Source organism: Lupinus angustifolius, chromosome LG13 (genome assembly GCF_001865875.1).
Source record: "Lupinus angustifolius cultivar Tanjil chromosome LG13, LupAngTanjil_v1.0, whole genome shotgun sequence".
NCBI classification, from domain to species: Eukaryota; Viridiplantae; Streptophyta; class Magnoliopsida; order Fabales; family Fabaceae; genus Lupinus; species Lupinus angustifolius.
In genome coordinates this window covers 211,881-230,842 of record NC_032021.1, presented here as the reverse complement: position 1 = coordinate 230,842, position 18,962 = coordinate 211,881, and the positions used below count along the sequence as shown (strand labels likewise).

The 18,962-nt window shown below is 35.5% G+C and overlaps 3 protein-coding genes and 1 long non-coding RNA gene across 6 annotated transcripts; 1 reads left to right on the top strand and 3 right to left on the bottom strand.

Annotated features, from left to right (window-relative positions):
• LOC109325655 lies at positions 730-1,236 on the top strand. Its single transcript, XR_002105173.1, has 2 exons — positions 730-924; positions 1,104-1,236. It is a non-coding gene; the product is annotated as an uncharacterized LOC109325655 (long non-coding RNA).
• Positions 992-5,136, bottom strand: LOC109325654 (protein OBERON 4-like). Of its 2 annotated transcripts, XM_019558143.1 has the most exons (3): positions 4,535-5,136; positions 2,068-4,441; positions 992-1,573 (listed from the first exon to the last, which is right to left on the bottom strand). In XM_019558143.1, the coding sequence occupies exons 1-3, from the start codon at positions 4,982-4,984 to the stop codon at positions 1,011-1,013; spliced, it is 3,387 nt and encodes a 1,128-aa protein (XP_019413688.1). In that variant the 5' UTR covers positions 4,985-5,136; the 3' UTR covers positions 992-1,010. The 2 variants fall into 2 exon arrangements, with proteins under 2 accessions (XP_019413688.1, XP_019413687.1); XM_019558142.1 differs by having other exon boundaries at positions 2,068-5,136.
• Positions 6,155-9,869, bottom strand: LOC109325847 (peptidyl-prolyl cis-trans isomerase FKBP42). 2 transcript variants are annotated; one of them, XM_019558440.1, is made up of 7 exons: positions 9,734-9,869; positions 9,458-9,646; positions 7,886-7,975; positions 7,286-7,470; positions 7,095-7,217; positions 6,833-6,985; positions 6,155-6,578 (listed from the first exon to the last, which is right to left on the bottom strand). In XM_019558440.1, the coding sequence occupies exons 1-7, from the start codon at positions 9,759-9,761 to the stop codon at positions 6,243-6,245; spliced, it is 1,104 nt and encodes a 367-aa protein (XP_019413985.1). In that variant the 5' UTR covers positions 9,762-9,869; the 3' UTR covers positions 6,155-6,242. The 2 variants fall into 2 exon arrangements, with proteins under 2 accessions (XP_019413985.1, XP_019413986.1); XM_019558441.1 differs by having other exon boundaries at positions 9,743-9,865.
• LOC109325902 lies at positions 10,439-18,549 on the bottom strand. Its single transcript, XM_019558511.1, has 18 exons — positions 18,129-18,549; positions 17,937-18,052; positions 17,168-17,282; positions 16,902-17,030; positions 16,655-16,702; positions 16,132-16,253; positions 15,850-16,046; positions 15,442-15,734; positions 15,134-15,283; positions 14,496-15,020; positions 14,242-14,388; positions 13,876-13,951; positions 12,709-12,836; positions 12,322-12,522; positions 12,103-12,243; positions 11,885-12,013; positions 11,355-11,585; positions 10,439-11,063 (listed from the first exon to the last, which is right to left on the bottom strand). Exons 1-18 carry the CDS (start codon positions 18,342-18,344, stop codon positions 10,896-10,898), a joined length of 3,132 nt encoding a protein of 1,043 aa, XP_019414056.1. The 5' UTR covers positions 18,345-18,549; the 3' UTR covers positions 10,439-10,895.

Genomic DNA, 18,962 nt, shown 5'->3' with positions numbered 1-18,962 from the left:
ATGATTCATATTATTTATGAATTGTTTGATGTTTGAATTTATTGTATGATAGATTTGGTAATCTTCACACTAAATATTGATTGAATTGGATAAAAAGGGATGAGAATGGTGTTTTTATATATATAGGAATGAATAAATAAACAAATTGAAGGGCAGGGTCTTTGTGGTTTAGGGTAGTTGCATTACTTCAAATATTATACACAATGGGCATTTTAAAGTTGTACCTGTTATTTTAAGAACATTTTTTGAAACTAGTGAGACAATTATAATTTTTTTAATCATTCAAAAGTTATATTGGACTTGAGAAAAAAGTTGATATTTTAAATTTATGCAAATCTAATAAATTGTAAAAAGAATGTGTTACTAAATCAGAAGGGGGAAATCAATCTCCATTGTGATACTCTAATACTTTTGGATGCTTATGTTTAATCATGATAATGAAGCTTTCTTTATTATTGATATCCCCTTGCTCTAGAATTAATTTCCTTTGGGTTGTGTGGTTAGCTCATCTAACAAGTATTGCTCCTATAAATCGAATATATGACATTTTGATTATTATCTTGAGGATCTAACGAGAACCAACGTTTTGTTGGTTAATGAAACTCCAACAAACTTAGAAATAATTAATAATTATAATATAAGTATAACTTATAAATCATAATGTGATTTAATAAATTTAATTTCACCCAAATCAATTTTTGACCTACTAATTTGACCACAAGGTTTTAATTTAATCAGCTAGCTTATCAGTCAATTGTGCAAAACAAAGCCTAAATAATAATCTAAAATAGGTTACATAATTGGAATTGTTTTATAAGACTAATAACTGTTGTCATAATCTCTGTACAGATTTTGGTTAGCAGCTTCAAAGCAAAAAATGAAGACACCTACAGAACAGGAACTACAGTAGCTCAGCACAATAAGGTGGGGTTTACATCCTACAAATTTCAGGATGGAAAATTTCATTGACCTGAAATATTAACTATTCTAGAGATTTTGATAAGCTGATCTCACACAGCAAGGCTTCTTTTAGTAGCTTCCATTTTGGATATAAGATCTTTAATGTCTGCCTCCATTCTCATTTTCATGGTGAAATATTCCAGATGTGCCCTCTCTAATGCTTGGAGTTCTTCAAATTTTTGTTTACGCAATTCCTCAGTCTCAACCAATCGCAACTTGGTGATTTGATTAGCATACTCTTCTTCAAGTTTCTCATTCTTTGCGATTGAAATGCGTTTCAACCCTTCAGCTTCTCTTCTTGCATCATCTGCACGTGCTTGAAACATTTTAGCTTCTGCTTGTTTAATTTTGACTAAGCTCTCCAGTTCATCAAAACCGAAGTCCTTTTGGACACTACTCATCTGCACCTCTTGCACCAGAGACCTTTTATCACTCTGGTGAAAGCTATGAAGGATGCTTGGTGGCTGTGGCCTTTCTAACAAAGGTGGCCTTTCTAACAAAGGTGGCTTTTCTTGATAACGTGATTTCAGCCCAGCTACTCCATTGTTTTCTTTAACTTGTTCCTTCCCAGAAAAACTTGCTGTCATGGCTAGTTTGGAAGAATCACCACCATCTGCAATAACCAGTGCAATAATGCTTTCAGAAACACGAGCAATGTAAACATCAAAAAATGTAAACATCAGAAACACGAGCAAGTCTGATATTTTGATAAAACACCATCACTAATCACTAGTGCTACCATTCCTTCTTTGAATACCTTTATGGCTTGAACATGCAAAAAACATCTCTATGTTATAAACTTCTAATTATTCTGAAAATTAAAGAACAGGACTACAGGCCTTGATGACTGAAAAAAACTGTTGGCCATAGTTAGCAAAAAAAAACATCTGAAGTAATTCAAACCAATATGGATCAAAGACACCGAGCATCATAACATGGGGTTGTTCAAACTTCAAAGTAAGGCAAACCCTGATATATCTAATTTGTTCACCGCAGAGTTAGCGAAGAAAACAGTTCACTTGATAAATATTCATTAATTAAATAAGGCTATAAGCATTAAAATAACCAAACAGTGTAAGTATGTAAAAATAAAAAATTGTTACTTACTGGAAAGGAAAGACATGATATGCCTTAAAACCTCAAGGAGGTTAGACTTATTTGCCAACATTGGCAGCATTTGACCCGCAATCTCATGCAGCTGCCTCCCTCTCGTATCTTTGCTGGAAGAAAAAATTCTCTTCACATATTCCAGCTCCTTGTGAAGAGTTTCAACTGACCAGCCTTTTGCAAAATTTTGAAACACCTCCTTGACAAAGCCAAACATCTCAGAAGGGTGATCACAAGCAATACAATGAAACTGCATCTCTGTTGTCCCTTTTGTCCCAGTAGTACTGTGTCCATTCCTAATATAAGATTCCCGCAATCCACAATCGGTATGGCACCAGTGAAGGCAAACATCACACCCTACCCAACTACATGTATTTGATGCATTGTCAAACTTGGAACACACAAGACACATGCATTCCCTGCAAAAACCATTCTTCCACACACAAACCTTGCAATCACATTCATCCACAGGCAACTGACTTCGACATGAGAGATTCCTACATCTTTGGTTGAGAAAAGTTTGAGCTAACGCTGAAGATGAAATGCTGTTGTCTATGTGAAGATAATGAGTTAAACCAGTTTTTAAAGCAACAAAGATTTCTAGCTGCACTCGGTGGCAATTCAGTAGGACCTCCAAGGTTATATCAGACCGGTTCTGCAGAACTTTCTGAAAAGCAAGCATCTGCCCATGCTTATCAGCATTCGCCATGAGTTCGTGAATGCCCTCTTTTAGACATGCTGCAGACTGTCCAGTCATTTCATGGAACTTTCTGGACATTACGTGCACAGGTTCGGAAACTATTTTCGCAATGATTGTCTCAACAAAATCAACTCCACCACTCAGTACATGTTCCTGTTCCTTCTGGCTAGTAGTTCGATACAACCCACCACTATTCCTGTCCCCAACATCCCTCTTTTTCTCAAAACTATAATTGGATCCAGTGTCGTGAGATCCAAAACTCTGCGAAGGAGATCTAACATCATCATGACATCTTGGTTGTCCTGAAAGCTGCTTATGAAAACTGAATTGCTTCTCAAGTCCATTAATCATTTTTGAGCTCCCTTCTATAACCCTAGGTTGTTGGGCTTTAACAGCTTGACCATCTAAAATACCCCATGATGGTTGAGACTGGTGAAAAGAGCCATTTCCGTTCATTGAAGCTCTCTGAGAAAAGTGAACTTCTTTTTCTTTGGGATCACCTTGAGACAGGGCTTGCCAATCTATTCCCTGGAATAAGGGGCGACTGCCAACAGAATTTTCAAAGTCCAATGAATTTTTCGTTAGAGAACAGCTAGGGTTGTGATAGAGTGACTGGGAACCTGAAAAGGACATGGATGCAGTAAAACCATCAGAGTTAGTACAAAACGTATTACTTAAAGACTGCACACTCCGTGCTTGTCTCGGAGATCCAGGGACTTGTACTATTGTTGTAGTCTCGTGAGCACCATTGGGTAACAGAACATTTGGCAAACTAAGAGAAAGATCAAGCTGCTCCATTCCAAGACTCTCATCCATTTGCTTGTTGAGAACCGAGTGCTCCGTTTTCTCGACTTTTCTAATGGAAGATCTTGAAAACAACTCGAAACCTCTTGTGCTTGGAAATTCCATAACATCAGCAGCACATGTTGTGAGGTCTCTCGGTCCTCTGTCAATCCATAAGCCATCTTCTGCAGAATGAGCAACATCGGTAGGTGTAACAGAGATGCTTTTGCCTTTATCCCTGGCATTGTTGTTGGCCACTGTCTCCATCATTATTTCTCTATTTTCTTCTTTAGCAGCTTCATTTTCTATTGAGACTTCATCTTTTAACTGAGGTTTGTCAATAGCTGAGCTGGTTTCTAGTTCCACACCCTTCTCCTGCTTATGATGCTCCTCCTCTTCGTTAGACAACACAACCTCCATATCTGCACCCTTCTTTCTTTCCTCCTTGCACTCAATAACAACCTTCAAAAGTTCATCTTTCTTGTTATCCTTCAAACACTCAGTAACAGTGTCATTTTCCTTGTGAGTAACAATCAACTTTTCAGTTGGATCATCTTGAATATCTGGAACCACCTTATCAGCTTCCTTTTCTGCATCTTTCATCTCTGAATCAAAACTCCCAATAGGTTTTACCTCTTCTTCACTCGAAAGCAGCTCATGTCTTTGATCCATAGCAGTATCAGCGACATTAGCATGGCATTCATTTTGAACTTCGGTGTCATCAGTCTCCAAAGGAACAGAATGCTGCTCTTGACTTCCCATTCCAGGGCTAACTTCAACGGGCACAGGTTCGGGTTGGAGCTCCCCTTCTTCCATTTCACTGCTACTTCCACTCTTAGGTTGCAACTCCTCAATCTTCTTATTCTTCTCGGATTGGTCACCCTCTGAATCTTTTGCATTTCTCAACCCTAATGGCGAAGAAGAACACCTGTTCTTAGAATAATCACTCTCAGAATCCCTGGAGCAAGTTGGGGACTTGGCATTAACTCTATCTTCCATTATAGTTCTGCTACTCACTCCTCTCTCATCAAAATCTTTCAACCCTCTCCTCCACGAGGAAACACTCCCTTCCGTTCGTGATCGGTCCCTCTCTGACCGAAACCCCTTCGGAACCTCCCTCCTAGATCCACAGAAACTCTCAGACCTATGAATCATACTCCTATCTCCACCACCGTCCCTGTACCTAATCCGATCAAAATTGTCCAAATCATACTCCGATCGCTTCCGGACAATCCTAGAACCCTCTCGATCCTCGACCACAGTACGATCACGATCTCTGCGCGATGATGAAGAAAAAGTGTGTCCGTTATCAGATTTGTAGTAGAAGGTGGTTCTATGTGGTGAAGAAGAAAACGTACGGTTGAAATTGGAATTGGAATCTTTGTTATGAGCGGCGTATGAGTGAAGATCCTCGTTCGATCTGAATCTCTTCATAGTGAAATTGAAATAAGAAAAGAAGAGCGAAAAGGGTATGAAACCCTAGATTACGATGAAATGAGAAAGAAAAGGGAGTAGTGACTGAAAACGGCAGCGTTTAAGGTAATTCCGGTGAGAAAAGGATTTATGGCAGTCAACGCAGTTCAACGCACTCCTCCTACTATAGTCTATACCTTCATCAATACAAAACATTAATACAGATCACGTGATAGAAGCTGCAATCCTTTCACGTCACGTGATAGAAGCTACTATATCTATGGACCAAAGTCAAAACCACCATTCCATTATACTTACCTAAATATTAATTATTAATTATACACAAAATCCACAATAAAATAACAATATTTTACAACAACCTTTACTCTTTTTCATTCCAACCTAACATCTTTTATATTATCTCATTTAGGAGTTTTAATAATTTCATTTATTCAAACAATTTTAAATTTAATTTATTTATATATTTAACAAAATATAAGATTATTTTTATTTTTCTATAAGCCAAAGATGAAGTAAACCGGAGACATAAAGTTAATAAAAAATGATTTATTCTATAAATATATAATTCATTAAATGATAAATTGTTTTTAAATTAGCTCATCAACAAACTTAATTCATGTGGTCAACACTTATCAGGAGCAACAATTACGCATCACCAAAAGATTAGTTAAAAAAGTGAGAGAACACTATTTTACAGTAAAAAAAGTGACTTCAAGGTTATAGTCCACTAAATAATATTTTCTCCCGTCTTTTTATATAATTCTATTATATAGATACATGCACAAGAAAAGAGTAAAAAAAATGTTAAATTTATCAATTGTACATAATTTATAAAAAATGTCATTTATTCATTAAACAAAAAATGAATAAATAAGTATATTTTGATAATAAATCCATTTAGTGTATATAAACTTTAAAAGATGTATTATAAATCGGACAAAATAGATATTATTAAAAAACATGAGTATAAGAATATCTGCATCATACTCAAGACACAAATTGACTTGAAGAAAACTTGTTCCAACAACAAAACACTTATAGCCAAAGAGAAACTAAGTCTGCATGAAAAGTAACATAAGAACAGGTTAACACTATTGTCAAACATGACTTGTCTATTGAGAACAGCAAGTCAAGTAGCATCAAAAGTTTTAACATAAGATTGTTTCAGCATTAAAGAGAAGTAATTAAAATAGGATAATCACTCCAGTAGCAGAACAAGATGTGCTTAACAATGGCCAACTTAGCAACCAAATTGAAATTAATCAGATTTGTGGGTTTCGCGCTTGAAGAGTGCAATAAGGCGATAAAATACAGAAAGCAAAGAGTGCCAGATAAGAATGAGCCAATTACTTGGCTTAGGTTTTGGCTCTGGTCTTGGTCCAAATATTCCTTTATATAACTCTTTCTGCTTTTGGTGAATAACTTTGTCGTGCTCAGCAAGCAACCTCAATTCTCTTGCGATAGCTTTATCCTCAGGAGCGTGCTTCCGAGCTTTTAGAAAATCTTCCCTGGCAGCATCTGTTTGCCCAAGTGCTGCTCTACTCTTACCTCTTCTAAATAATGCCTTCACATTGTTTTCATCCTCACTTAGCACCTGCATGTTTCACATTGAAGTTTATTCCACTAAGATTAAATGAACCTTTATGACACAACAAAGCATTATCCATCTTCAATGTTCTTGCTGAACATGCCCAAAACTGGGTGAAAAGTTCATGCACAAAATATAATTCTGATGCTATTTTATATGTACATGTATGTAGAAAGCAAAAAATTATTATCGGAATCCCAAAAAGCAGAATGAAGAAAAACATTTTATGCTGAATTGATCAGCTAAAGTCTAATACTTACAATGGTGCATTGTCCTATAGCTTCTTCATAACGGTCCAGCTTAATCAGACATGCTGCCGTGTTAAGATGACATGGATTCTTTACAGCCAAAGCCATATCCCTATACTTCCCAAACAACTGGAACATGAAGTCATCTCCCATATATGCTATGGCCTGAGAAGAACCAAGATGATAAAGAATTTGTCAAACACAAATAGAGGGAAGAACTTTTCTTGTATTTAGAAAAATAACTAACAAAGTACAAGAAACATAAGTTCGCAACCATTTCATACTGTTGCATAGCCTCTTCTAGTTTTTCTTCTTTAAATAAAGCATTTCCATCCACTTTTCTCTGATCCGCTGCACCAATCCTTTCCTCCACTGTCATATCACTGCGAGCTTTTCCCTGCAAAATAACATTCTATAAGTATCTTACCAAGTTCATGACCATACAATAATTTAATGGTAACTTACTTCTTTTGTTGGATCAAAGCCAATGAGTTCAACTTCATAAACTAAATCTGCCATGGGTGGAACATTAGGAAAAGAAAAGCTTCCTTCCTTCCCATATCCTAATTCCCAGCCCACATGCAGCAAAGCACGTTCACCAGCTTTCATACTCGCCACACCAATGCTCAAGCCGGTCATTTCTTTCTTCTCTGTTGCAGAGCAAATCCATCAAAATCAAATAACAAGCGTGGTAGAGAAACGTGTAGCAAAAAGATATTCTTGTAAATCACTCTTCCAGATATTAACGTTGCATAAATAGGAATTGAAAATATTGGAAAATCAAGCTTCGAAAAATAAAATCACCACTATGAACTTGCACAAATCATTGTGTAATTTGACAAAACTCATTTGCAATGGTCTAACATAACTGTAGGTGACCACACTACATGTGGACCTCATAGTTCTGTACTTCCATTAGCAATGCCAAAATGTGGAATTAAAAGATTTTGAAAATAAATATGATAGTATGAATTTTAGACAATGAAAACCCACACGCCCAACTGACCAATGAACAAACCGAAATCCAATACTTTCAACATCCTATTCCATCCATCAGGAACTTACCTTTTCCCAACACCATCTCAATTGGACGTTGCTCCTGCCATGTGTCTTCAAACTTGTGTTGTGTGCCTTCAGACCATGCCCTGTAATGGACTACCACCATATACCATCTAGGTTACAATCATGATTTTGAGATGACAAAAAAGATTATGAAAGAAAAGGCTCATAAGAAGAGCATATGAGAGCAGATATGAGGAACTCATGTCTATTAGAATTAAGAATACTGAGAAGATAATAGAAAATACAGGGAAGCGGAGGAAATTAGAGAGAGAGAGAGAGAGAGGAAGAGAGAATCTGAAACACACTGTCACTAACTGAATTCCAAATGCAATGTCAGATATGTAATTAACTATATCTATTTGTCATACATTAGTGATAACTGTCACTAACTAACTACCTGAATCTATTACAAAAGGTAACGTTAACAGAAACATACGACTAGCATATATTAGACTCTAACACTGCCTAATGTAACTTTTCTCCTCCTTGTTTGTCTCTTCATATAGCCTTAAGCAATAAGTTTGTCTTACAGTACAACACCATATGTCCAGACATAGTTTAGTAATACTACAGCAAGGAACGTGGCATATAGTTCCATTGATTACTGCAATATACATGCTCTATTTGATACTGTCTGACTTAGACCTTCAATATCGGATGATAGCTTGAAGTTGAAAACAAGAGTAGCTGCACAAGGACAATTTTAGATTTGCACAATTACATATTCCACAACTCATAAGCTTCTTCTATCAGGAAAAATATAGGGCACATTCGATCGACACCATAAGAGAGATACATGATAGGATAGCTTGCCTATCATGATGCAATTCAGAGTTTGGTTAGCAGACAAGAAATGTTAGGGCTATCATGTTGACCTATCTTATCCTGTTCACACATTGTATTTTCTATCCCATGGTGGAGCCGGGGAGCTGGGTTAAAAATGAGCAGGATAATGTAATTTTTCCCCTCATCCCCTCGCAACTGCCACCACCACACTACCCTCACCGCTGCATCAATGTCATAATTATCTGGTGCACAACAAACATTGGAGAAGATAAGAGCTTATCCTTCTCATATTCTATTCTACACTTTCCCATTCTCTATCGTATTTTGTTCTTATACTATCCTGAACACCAAATGGGCCCACGATACACACAATAATGTACTATTGCATGAACCTTGTGATAACATTGGATTTCAAACTAACCACACACATGGCAGAATATAGAATGTTTGGTAGACCTCATAGAGAGCTTATTTGGGCTTATATAAAAGTAGTTTATTTCAACAAGCTTGTTGTCACACTTTAACACCAGTGCTGCCGCCACCACCATCGCAGTACCACTGCCACCTCCGCATCAATGGCATCATTATTTGATGTTCACCAAACACCAGACATGATAAGAGTTTATCCTGCTCTATATCCAATGATGTACTTATCCTATACCAACAACTAAATAAGCCATTATGACCTTCCTATAAGTTACATTGAGCTAATTTCGAAACGAAAAAAATCATTGAATAAATTTTTACCCAAAAAACCCTAAGAATACGATTATGGAGTGTGGCACTTACAAAAGCAGGTTGAATACTTGGTAGGTTTGTTGTGGCCATGACCTTCTTTGATGATTTGTTTGGTGACCTTGTCATGAAGGATTTCAACTTGTGAATCAACTTTTGGTGGGTTACTCAGTTCAAGTGATGTTTCCCCTTTAACAAAAGAAGAACTTTCAGTAATCACTTCATTCTCATTTGCATCTTCACCTGCACAGAAACGATTAACAATAATTGGTTAATGAATAAAACAAGAACAAAATAGAATTGGTGTGATTAGGAATGAATGGAAATTACGGGTATGAGGCTCATGAATTTCGTCCATTCGTAATGGAAGAATGTTGAATCCACTAACGTTGACCAGATCGGGATTTGTTGCTCGATCGAAGAAGATTCCAGAAAGAGAGAAGCACAAGGGTTTGTGTGTCTTCTATTTATTTTATTATTATTTTTGAACTGTCCCTTCACATTAGTTTCATTTTTTGTTTGACACCAGAGTAATCATGTCCATCCGAATTGGGAATAATCACAGTTACATAGGTTAATTCTTTCTATGAACATTTTTTCCATTTGAATTTACCTATCTTTTTTATACTAAAAATACATTGGTGACTGTGTAATAGCATATTTTGTTGTGAGACACCTTTAAAGTTATGCAAATTATTGTTTTAGAGCAACTAACAATTTTATTTTCTAAAAAGTATGTATAATAATGTTTCTACGAAATAAGGGGTCTTTTGAATTTACTCCCATGTAAATAAATTTCATTTGTTTAGGTGTATGTAAATTCATTTATTTTGATTTGAGTCTTTGTTGTTATTTGTTAATGTATTTTTTTGGATTTGGTGTTTGTAATACCTTAGATGTTTTGAATTTGGTCTGTATAATGAATTGATGTATTAAACTTAATAGACTTAGCTTGGCAACAAATACTAAAATAAGAACAACCAGGAATCTTTTCAACAATGTTTTCTACCTTAGAATAAGATGATGATTAATGGAATGAGCAAGTTTCAAGATTTGCAGATTGGAATCTGTCTACAAGAATTGTGTTTACAAAATTCTGATGCCACAATAATGGAATGAGAAGTTAAAGTTCCATATAAAGAAAAGAAAGAAAAAGTATAAAGAAATACACACTCAAATGAAGGGTAATAAATAACCTATGCACATAAGCAGCTTCAAACAAAATCTGCAAGGATGCTAATAAAAGATACACCTTCTTGCTGGAAGCAAATCAATGCATAAGAGACAATTCAGTGAGCATTCTAATCAATAATTACTGTGTCCCTAAACAACACACTGATCCAACAACCATAACAACAACTTTTGCCAATTCATGGTTAAACAAAGCAGCTAGTGCAACTTTTTGGAGCATATCTTGTATATCAACTAATGTGACAGAAAGTTTTATCAAGAAGCTCAACAATATCAGAATCAACATCTTTCCGGCCATGAATCAACAACCAGCGGCTTTCAAGAAATTATCATACGGGCGTGATGCAGGCAGTTGAAAGAAGTCAGCTTCATGCTGGTATGCTGTTGCACAAAGCCTTGGAGTAGTCTCTGGTAATGTGTTGAGTGAAGTGGGAGGGCCTACGTTTGAATCCAAGAATGGATTTCCACTCTGCAATTCAAATGGGATGGGAATAAGATATTGATTCGGTAATAGGAAACAACATAAACTCAGCTTTTAAAACTTGATGACATTCAATAAATGAATCAGTATTCTGTAGAATATGATTATTAAACCCTCACAGTTTTAAATTGTGGCTGCAACCGCAACAACAATTTAAAACAATGAAGCCTCCCTTTAAAACACTCAGCTTTAAGTACCCAGCATCGACCATAGATGCAGATATCTCAAAGTGAAAAAGGCTTATCCTAAGTGGCAAAACTAGATAAAGTAAACCAGTACCAAAGGCAAACTCTGCTGAACATTGTTTGAGGACGTGTCCTTTCCCTGGTTGTAATCATAAGCAGGAATCCTGAAGGAATATCCATGCATCGAATGAGTACCCATAAAGGTGGACAACTTCTGTTGCTTCCCCACAAGGAGGGCCTCACAATGGAAAGCCATTTCTTTATAAGGCATGTCAGAAGCTGTTGAAACAGAAATCCTTCCTACTTGATGTGTTGTCTCCAAAACCTGATGATGAATTATCATTTTTTTGTAATAAAATTCATTAATCTTGAGAACTAAGTTTTAATCAGCAAAACCATAAAGTACCCTTTACATTATAAATAGCTGAGAAAAGTGAAGAAAGAAATTGTTGGATAAGTATTCAGTGGTCTGTTTTCAACCTCAGGATTTAATCTACTTCTAATAGTAAATACAGCTATGGAGAATAAAATTCACCAATGATCTGTAAGGTATAGGTCCGAGAATAGTTTATCCGTAATAAGCAGGATAAGTGTGTACATATATTATCAATAAGAAGAACTTACTGAACCCAAAATGTCATCAACACTCATCAGGCTTGGATTTTCTGAAGGCTTTGGTGCGTCAGGATTAGCTTGGCTTCCCAAACTACCAGCTAGAATGTCATCATCAATAGTAAATAATGGAATATCAACCTGCATATTTTCACGTGGGTGAATTATGAAGGTTAACATAAAATGGAAATGATTTTTTGAAGAAAAAAGTGCAAAGCTGTGTGATTTACCATTTCAGGAAGTTTATCATCATCCTTTAGTCCAGGCTGGTAGATATTTCCCGTTGTCTCAGCAGACAGCTGAACTCCCAATGGACAAGCATCATCAGGTATAAAATCATTAAGCAATTGTTCTCTTAAGATGGATGACTCCTGCAGCACAAAGAACTTGAAGTTAGTATTCTGGTCCTGATAAATTAGTGCTACGTTACATGATATCTTGGTTGTTACATTTGATGATTTTCCCAGACTCTGCACAATCATAGTAGCAAATGAATCTTTAGACTGGCTCTCAGTTAATCTTATGCCTGAGAGTGACTTTAAAGCATCTTCATCATCTTCTTTAGATCCATAAATTTTACTTGGCTGCCTGATTGTATCAGTAACAGCTTGCAACTTGTTGTCATCAACCAATTGCAGGAATGGATCAACCTGAAACAAAGCATAAGAAATTCTAAGATACAAAGAACAATAATTTTATCTCATCAAATACCAATAGGAACAAAATTGTCCAAAACATATTGAAATGAGTAAACAAAAATCCATTAAAAAGTGGGGAAAGTGTATAAATTTGAACAACATAAATGCAAAACAATGCAAAGAACAATATATACATACTGTTTTCTCTGACAGTGCCATTTTAGCAATAGAAATGATAGAGAGGACGTTGTAGGCCTTGGATGTGAAAATGATCATGGAAGTTGCTAGCATGAAGAGAGATCTGCGGCGCGATGGTTGCAGTTTTACTGGAAAAAAATGACAGTGTTTCAAAACTAAGCACCATAACAATGCATCTTTAATTTTTTCGCCAAAAGAAGTATAAAAGAAATAAGCACAAAATTTGTTTAGTGTGGGAGATAAGCATATGAAATAAATAAAAGATACACTATAAAATCCAGTTCTATTTTGGTGAGTATGTAATGATGTGCTTAATGTTATACATGATAGAAAACACAAACTGCCATACTTCCCTGTGAAGCATGTTACATCACTTGCACATTGGAATTTTGTCATGCGATATTGACTACTTCTTTTTACTTAGAACTAAAAAATTAATACAAATGCTCATTGTTTAGTTTATTCTGGTTAATCATTTTAAAGCAGAGATGCTATTGCATATGAATCCTGATAAAAGTTTAAAGCTTCTATCTAACAAGTCTAGAAACAGGACAACATAACTATCTGCTTAAAAATATATTTCTCATCTAGAAACAGGACAATGAAATTCTTGAATTGTTGGCATGAACTTTGTTCCCGGTTCCCAAATTATTTAACTCTTACCTTCATATTTACCCACAGGATAACATTATCAAATACAATGATGATTTTAATTCATTTGCGAAAAACAAATTGACAGTTTCTACTATTGGTTCAGATAGGAAAAGTCAGACCTGTGTTAAAGTACAATATAACTTCCTATATACATACATATACACAAACTCTCCACCTAGTGGGATAAAGGTTTGGTCGTTGTTATATATACATACATATACACATGCATATTATTTGAACACATTTTGTACATTTGAAATCAATCAAGAAAGGAATATCATAAGACAAAAACCAAATATCCCAATTTTATTCCTGCATGGTAGAGTCATGAATGGATTCTCCTTTCTTAAAAGGGAAGGATGAGAAAGAAATCGTGCAATTCTGAACATGGGTTCATGAGATATACATCTATAATGTACATTAGTCATATCGAGCCAGTAATTCTTACAAAGACAAGAACATACAGCCATGGTAACGTAAAGACATTAAATAATATGGGATTTAAGGCTCTACCCTTTTCATTGAGAGAAATGCTCCTCAAGGAAAATGCCAACTGAAAACTTTGAATTAGAGCATCACGAGAGGAATGCTGCAGCAGCCAAAAGTTACACGGTATGAGATAAAATAAAAGTCACACTTAAAGATAGCTTTTCTGTCAGAAAGTTCAAAACATATTCAAATATTGAACCAAAAGAACAGTAACTACATACTTGTTTGTGAATCGCTGATAAAAACATTAAACATTGGGAAAGGTGTAAAACAGTATAAAATGTCATACAAAATGTTGGCTCTGTCTTTCTTATAATGAATAAGGTTAACTGGAATGTAATTTTTTTTAATCTATTTATGGATAGTTAATGACAATGATGATTATATTACCTTACTCCGAGCCACTAGCAAGACAAGGCTGTAGGTATGAGCAATTGCTTCAAAATTTTCTGGCGTATTCAGAGGATAGATAGACTGGGCCCAGATTGATGATAGCAAAAGGGTAATCTGATGACTACTCAGCCTGAGGGGTAATGCCTGTGAATAGTAGTCATAAGATGAATTGGTGGTATTGATTGATAAGTTCTACTATTATTACAGTAAAATGCAAAAATGAAAGTACTCAAAGGAGTGAAAGTATATACCAGTTGTTTATTGGAACTATCTGTGACATTTTCTTCACCAACCACAGGTAGTTGAGGCCTCTTCACACTGGCAACTCGGCTGTAACTTGACTTCATTCTATTCATAACAGAAGGAGAATGATTAATCTTTGAGTTCCTATTATCTAGAGATTCACCAGTGGCCATGGTATTTTTTCTTGAACTAGTATTCCTGCTATAATTCCGACTATAATTTGACTTCAATCTGTTCAAAATGGAGTTATCATTGGTCTTTCCATCTGGATGACTATTTTCCTCCAGGGAATTTTCCTTCCTCTCCAATTTCTCAAAGAGTGCAGCTGAAGAAGAAAAGACAGATACATTTCTTGAGAGCATCCTCTGAATGTCAGTTACCTTTGTCAAGGGGGGGATTGAAGAAGAAGGCTGAGGACAAACTGACGACGGCACAAGAACAACAGAAAATATGCGGTGTGCACCCACCCTAGTTTCATGGTCTGCATGGACCATTGCCAGGAGTAACTGATGAAATAATGCCTCAGGGAATGCCTTTAGAGTTGAATGTCAAGTTATGGACAAACAAGAAAGAAGGATAAAAAAATCAGAAAGAAGCAAGTAAATATGTTGCAATAATTGCGACCAAGGAATTTAAGCAATCTTGCCTTATTCTGATATGACAAATTTGGTATTGAAGCAACTATTTGAGCAGTCCTATAAACTGCAGAAATCAAGGTTCTGGCCATGACTGTAATATTAGACATGTTTTCCAGCAAAACAGCCATGGTATCAAGAACAGGGCCTGCATCTGCTATCTGCATAAGATTAAAGCCAGTAATCCCAAGAGAACATTAGATCATTTCAATATAACATCCATGTTTCACATCTAAATGTGCATAAAGGTCAATGTGTTTATCCGATTTTTAACACTATTAACTAAAATCATCTTCAGAAGTGTGGAATTTATTGTGACCTTAATTGTTAACTGTACAAGGCACTCATCTACTTCCTGTCGGTATTTTTGATTCCATTGTATCACTTCATCCCCTAGATTTGAATCATCAAGAGAGCAGTGTATGCTTTTTCGCAGGTGTCGCATCATATCACTCAATGCACCGGCTATAGCCACAGATTGTTGAACCCTTGTTTGTTGAGCAAGATTGGTAATAACACCAACAATGTCAAGCTGCATATTAGGATTTTTTAAGACATTCTTGTGATCAAGGTGCTTGACTAGAATGGACAGCAACAAGTGTGTGTTCTGTCCTGTAAATTACATTGAACCCAATTATGAACCGTTAAGATGGTACAAGAAACAATGGTAGAAAGTTAAAGTAGGCTAGAATCTACTCTATATTAGGGCACTCAAGAAAATAAATACCAGAATTTTCGATTATTGACTGCATGTCAAGCAAGACAGAAAGAGCAAGTCCATGCTCTGGAGACCACAAATTGGCATTATCAAAATAGCGGAACAAGGATTCCAAAACACGTCGCACAGTTGTACCCTCCTTGGCTAACTTTGCCATATTATGTATGCAAACTCTTGACCAAACTCCAGGGTTCACGGTGTCCTCCCTATGGAGGAGAAAAATAAGTAATCAGCGGTTCTGACTGATTTGTAACTCAAAACATAAGCTATCATAATGAGAAGAACAATTACATAGGCATGTTAACTTCTCCTTTCTCATTCACTATCATTCTCCAAGAAGTAAGCCTCGTTGTATTCCCACCTTGAGGGTCTTGCTTCACATCCCCATAGTTTTCCAAAACAACTGAAACAACCTGAGTTAAGAAAAGATGCATAAAGGTGTCAAATGGAAGATGTACACAGAAGGGTAATACAGTTAGTCCTTGGAACTGTTATCAGATGTCAAAGGATGATAAAAGAAAAGGCCAAATATTATAGTAATAGAGGCATATTGTTAGTCTTGCTTTCAGTACGAAATATATTCAATATAAAAGATGCGTGATATTTGAAAAATCTAAGCTATCATAAAAAAGTTTGATTGTGACAGAAATTAGAGTTACTAGTTACATATTTAGTAGGAAACTCATTTCATGTTGAAGAAATTGCAGTATTATGAGAAGTACTAAAAACTAAAATCAATCACAAATTTATTTTTCTGCATAAATAAGGACAATTACCTTTAATGTAAAAGTAAAAAAAATGATTAGAAACTTACACTGTCAAACTCAACTGAAATATGAGAGAATTCACCCATGAACCAAACCTGATAAACAGATAATTAGTGATCATTAAGTTAACTCTTCCAAACATTAAGTGTGAAGAACCTTATCAGTTTTACTTCAGCACTATATTGGCTTCTTTTTTGTGATAACTTTAGTACGCCAAAAAATGAATTAATAATGAAAAGAGCACAGAATGCGGAAACAGTAGACAACATATGACTACGCAAGCATTCTAATTACCATTGATGAAAGGACTTGAAGGCCAGCAGCACGCAAATGTTGTATTTTCACATCATCTCCCATTTCTTGAGCTAGATGGCAAAGTTTTGAAATGAACCCGTCTAAATTGAACATATAAGTACCATCCCTCTACAAAATAAGAGCATAGTGAAAGCTTCTGACTTAGACTGGAAGAGACTTGAAATATTTTATGCATTTAACTATTTAAGTAAAGAATGAACTACCACAGCAAACTCCTAAATAGAGAACCTACCAAAGAAACCTACCTGATTGTTCACAAAGTCAAACAGAGTTTGGCAGCCTAAGATCTGCACTTCATCATGCCGTGTTTGATCAAGAAGAATTTGTATGATTCCAAGCAAGCTACTCGCAAACAATGGCCTGCCGTAATAGTGTTGTTGTAAACCATACATGCATATATAAATGTTTAATGCATAAGAAATTGAAAGTGAGCTTGTGTTGTCTCCTTTGGAAGGTATTTTCTTAAATGGATAGGAATTCATGGAGACTTGAACCTCCAAAATAACCACATTTTAAATTTTTTGAAAAGAAATAGATGTCCTCATTTTCACTGTAGAGTGACTACTAAACTATGAAGCACCGATATACACGTATCATAATGAATACTTTGATGCTTTTCATTTATATCCTTTAATTATTTGTATGGTTTTTTACATCAATGTATCTGTATCTCATATCGGTGCCCATGCTCCGTAGCTATTAAAGTTTTATATAGAGTTATTTGCTATGAGGTTATATATGGAGAAGACTTGATTGTGTGGGTTTTGAATTGCAATCTGCAGCTGCAATTTTGGCCACAATATTGTGGTTTTAATGGTCTCCGTAACCGCATCACAACTGTGTTTGCTACAATATTGTAGTTTTCAAATCTCGATAAGTGCAATTTTGGCTGCATCGAACACATTTTCACACAAGTTTCTATGCAATTGTGCTGCATGGAACGCATTTTCACACAAGTTTCTATGCAATTGCGGTGAACGCATAATTTAAAAGGATGAGAGAGAAGGAACTAACATTTGATCCTTGCAAGAAACCAACAACTTCCTGTAGATACAAATGACAACCTTAACAGATTGGTAATTCTCACTTCTCAATTCCCTATAACACCTTTGTTCAAGATAGCTTGTTATCTGTGTTACAAAAACAAAAATAGAAAGTTAACATATCTTGATAATCTATCATTGCATGATCATGATATAATTATACCTTAGGAACGCGGAGAGGATTTCTCGAAGCGTATTCGCATAATTTGGCAATTTTACGATCATTAGGTTGATTATCATTGTCCTGAGCGCGAGGAAATATATCAGCAAGCAATTTCTTGTAACGTTTAATCGGATGACGAGATCTCTCTCTCAATGCTGGACAGAAACAACACAAGCTTCCACATACTGGCCATATGTTACGAGATATCACGCTCATTTTCAATTATTCTTCTTCTGCTCTGTGCATTCCAGAATGAAAGAATGAATGAGAATGAGAATGAGAATGAAAATGAATATTGAATAGAAACAAAAAAGGGAAAGAGAGAAAAGAAGAATGTGAAATTTGTTATTTGTTCCGATACCAACTCTCTCCCTTTCCCTTTCCCTCTTTTTTCTCTCTCAATTCTCCCTCTCTTTTATACTTTCTAACATCACACATAATAACAACTCTTTTATTTACTACTTTCTCTTTTTTACATTTATTTATATCAAACTTCTTACATTATTAATTCTATCATTTTTGGATCACATCTCCTAAATAAATCAGAAATATTATACCCTTTAAAAAGAATTAAGGAATATCCAGACCACATATATTTTTACCATAGAAACATTCACATTATGGTGAATCTAAAACACAAATATTTTTCATCTATAATGAGTATTAAGTATATATCACTTGAATCAACGTATGTTGGTAATTACCTATCTATTTTTATCCGATTAAAATAAAAACGTATGGGTTATCCTCGATTGTCTCCTAAAACAAGGTATAGCACTGCAAAATAATAGCAACAAAAAATGAGAAGGAAGCTGGTTAGGAAATGAAAGATAA

Bases quoted from the DNA above. Each gene is read 5' to 3' on its own strand.
- LOC109325847 (XM_019558440.1), bottom strand. From the start codon at position 9,761: ATGGACGAAATTCATGAGCCTCATACCC. The intron at 9,647-9,733 runs GTAATTTCCATT...GTTTCTGTGCAG, and splicing joins AATTCATGAGCCTCATACCC to GTGAAGATGCAAATGAGAAT. The intron at 7,471-7,885 runs GTAAGTTCCTGA...GCTCTGCAACAG, and splicing joins TGAGATGGTGTTGGGAAAAG to AGAAGAAAGAAATGACCGGC.
- LOC109325902 (XM_019558511.1), bottom strand. From the start codon at position 18,344: ATGAGCGTGATATCTCGTAACATATGGCCAGTATGTGGAAGCTTGTGT. The intron at 16,254-16,654 runs GTAAGTTTCTAA...TTCTTAACTCAG, and splicing joins TTTCAGTTGAGTTTGACAGT to GTTGTTTCAGTTGTTTTGGA. The intron at 11,586-11,884 runs GTAAGTTCTTCT...ATTCATCATCAG, and splicing joins TTGATGACATTTTGGGTTCA to GTTTTGGAGACAACACATCA.
- LOC109325654 (XM_019558142.1), bottom strand. From the start codon at position 4,984: ATGAAGAGATTCAGATCGAACGAGGATCTTCACTCATACGCCGCTCAT. The intron at 1,574-2,067 runs GTAAGTAACAAT...TGGTTATTGCAG, and splicing joins TATCATGTCTTTCCTTTCCA to ATGGTGGTGATTCTTCCAAA.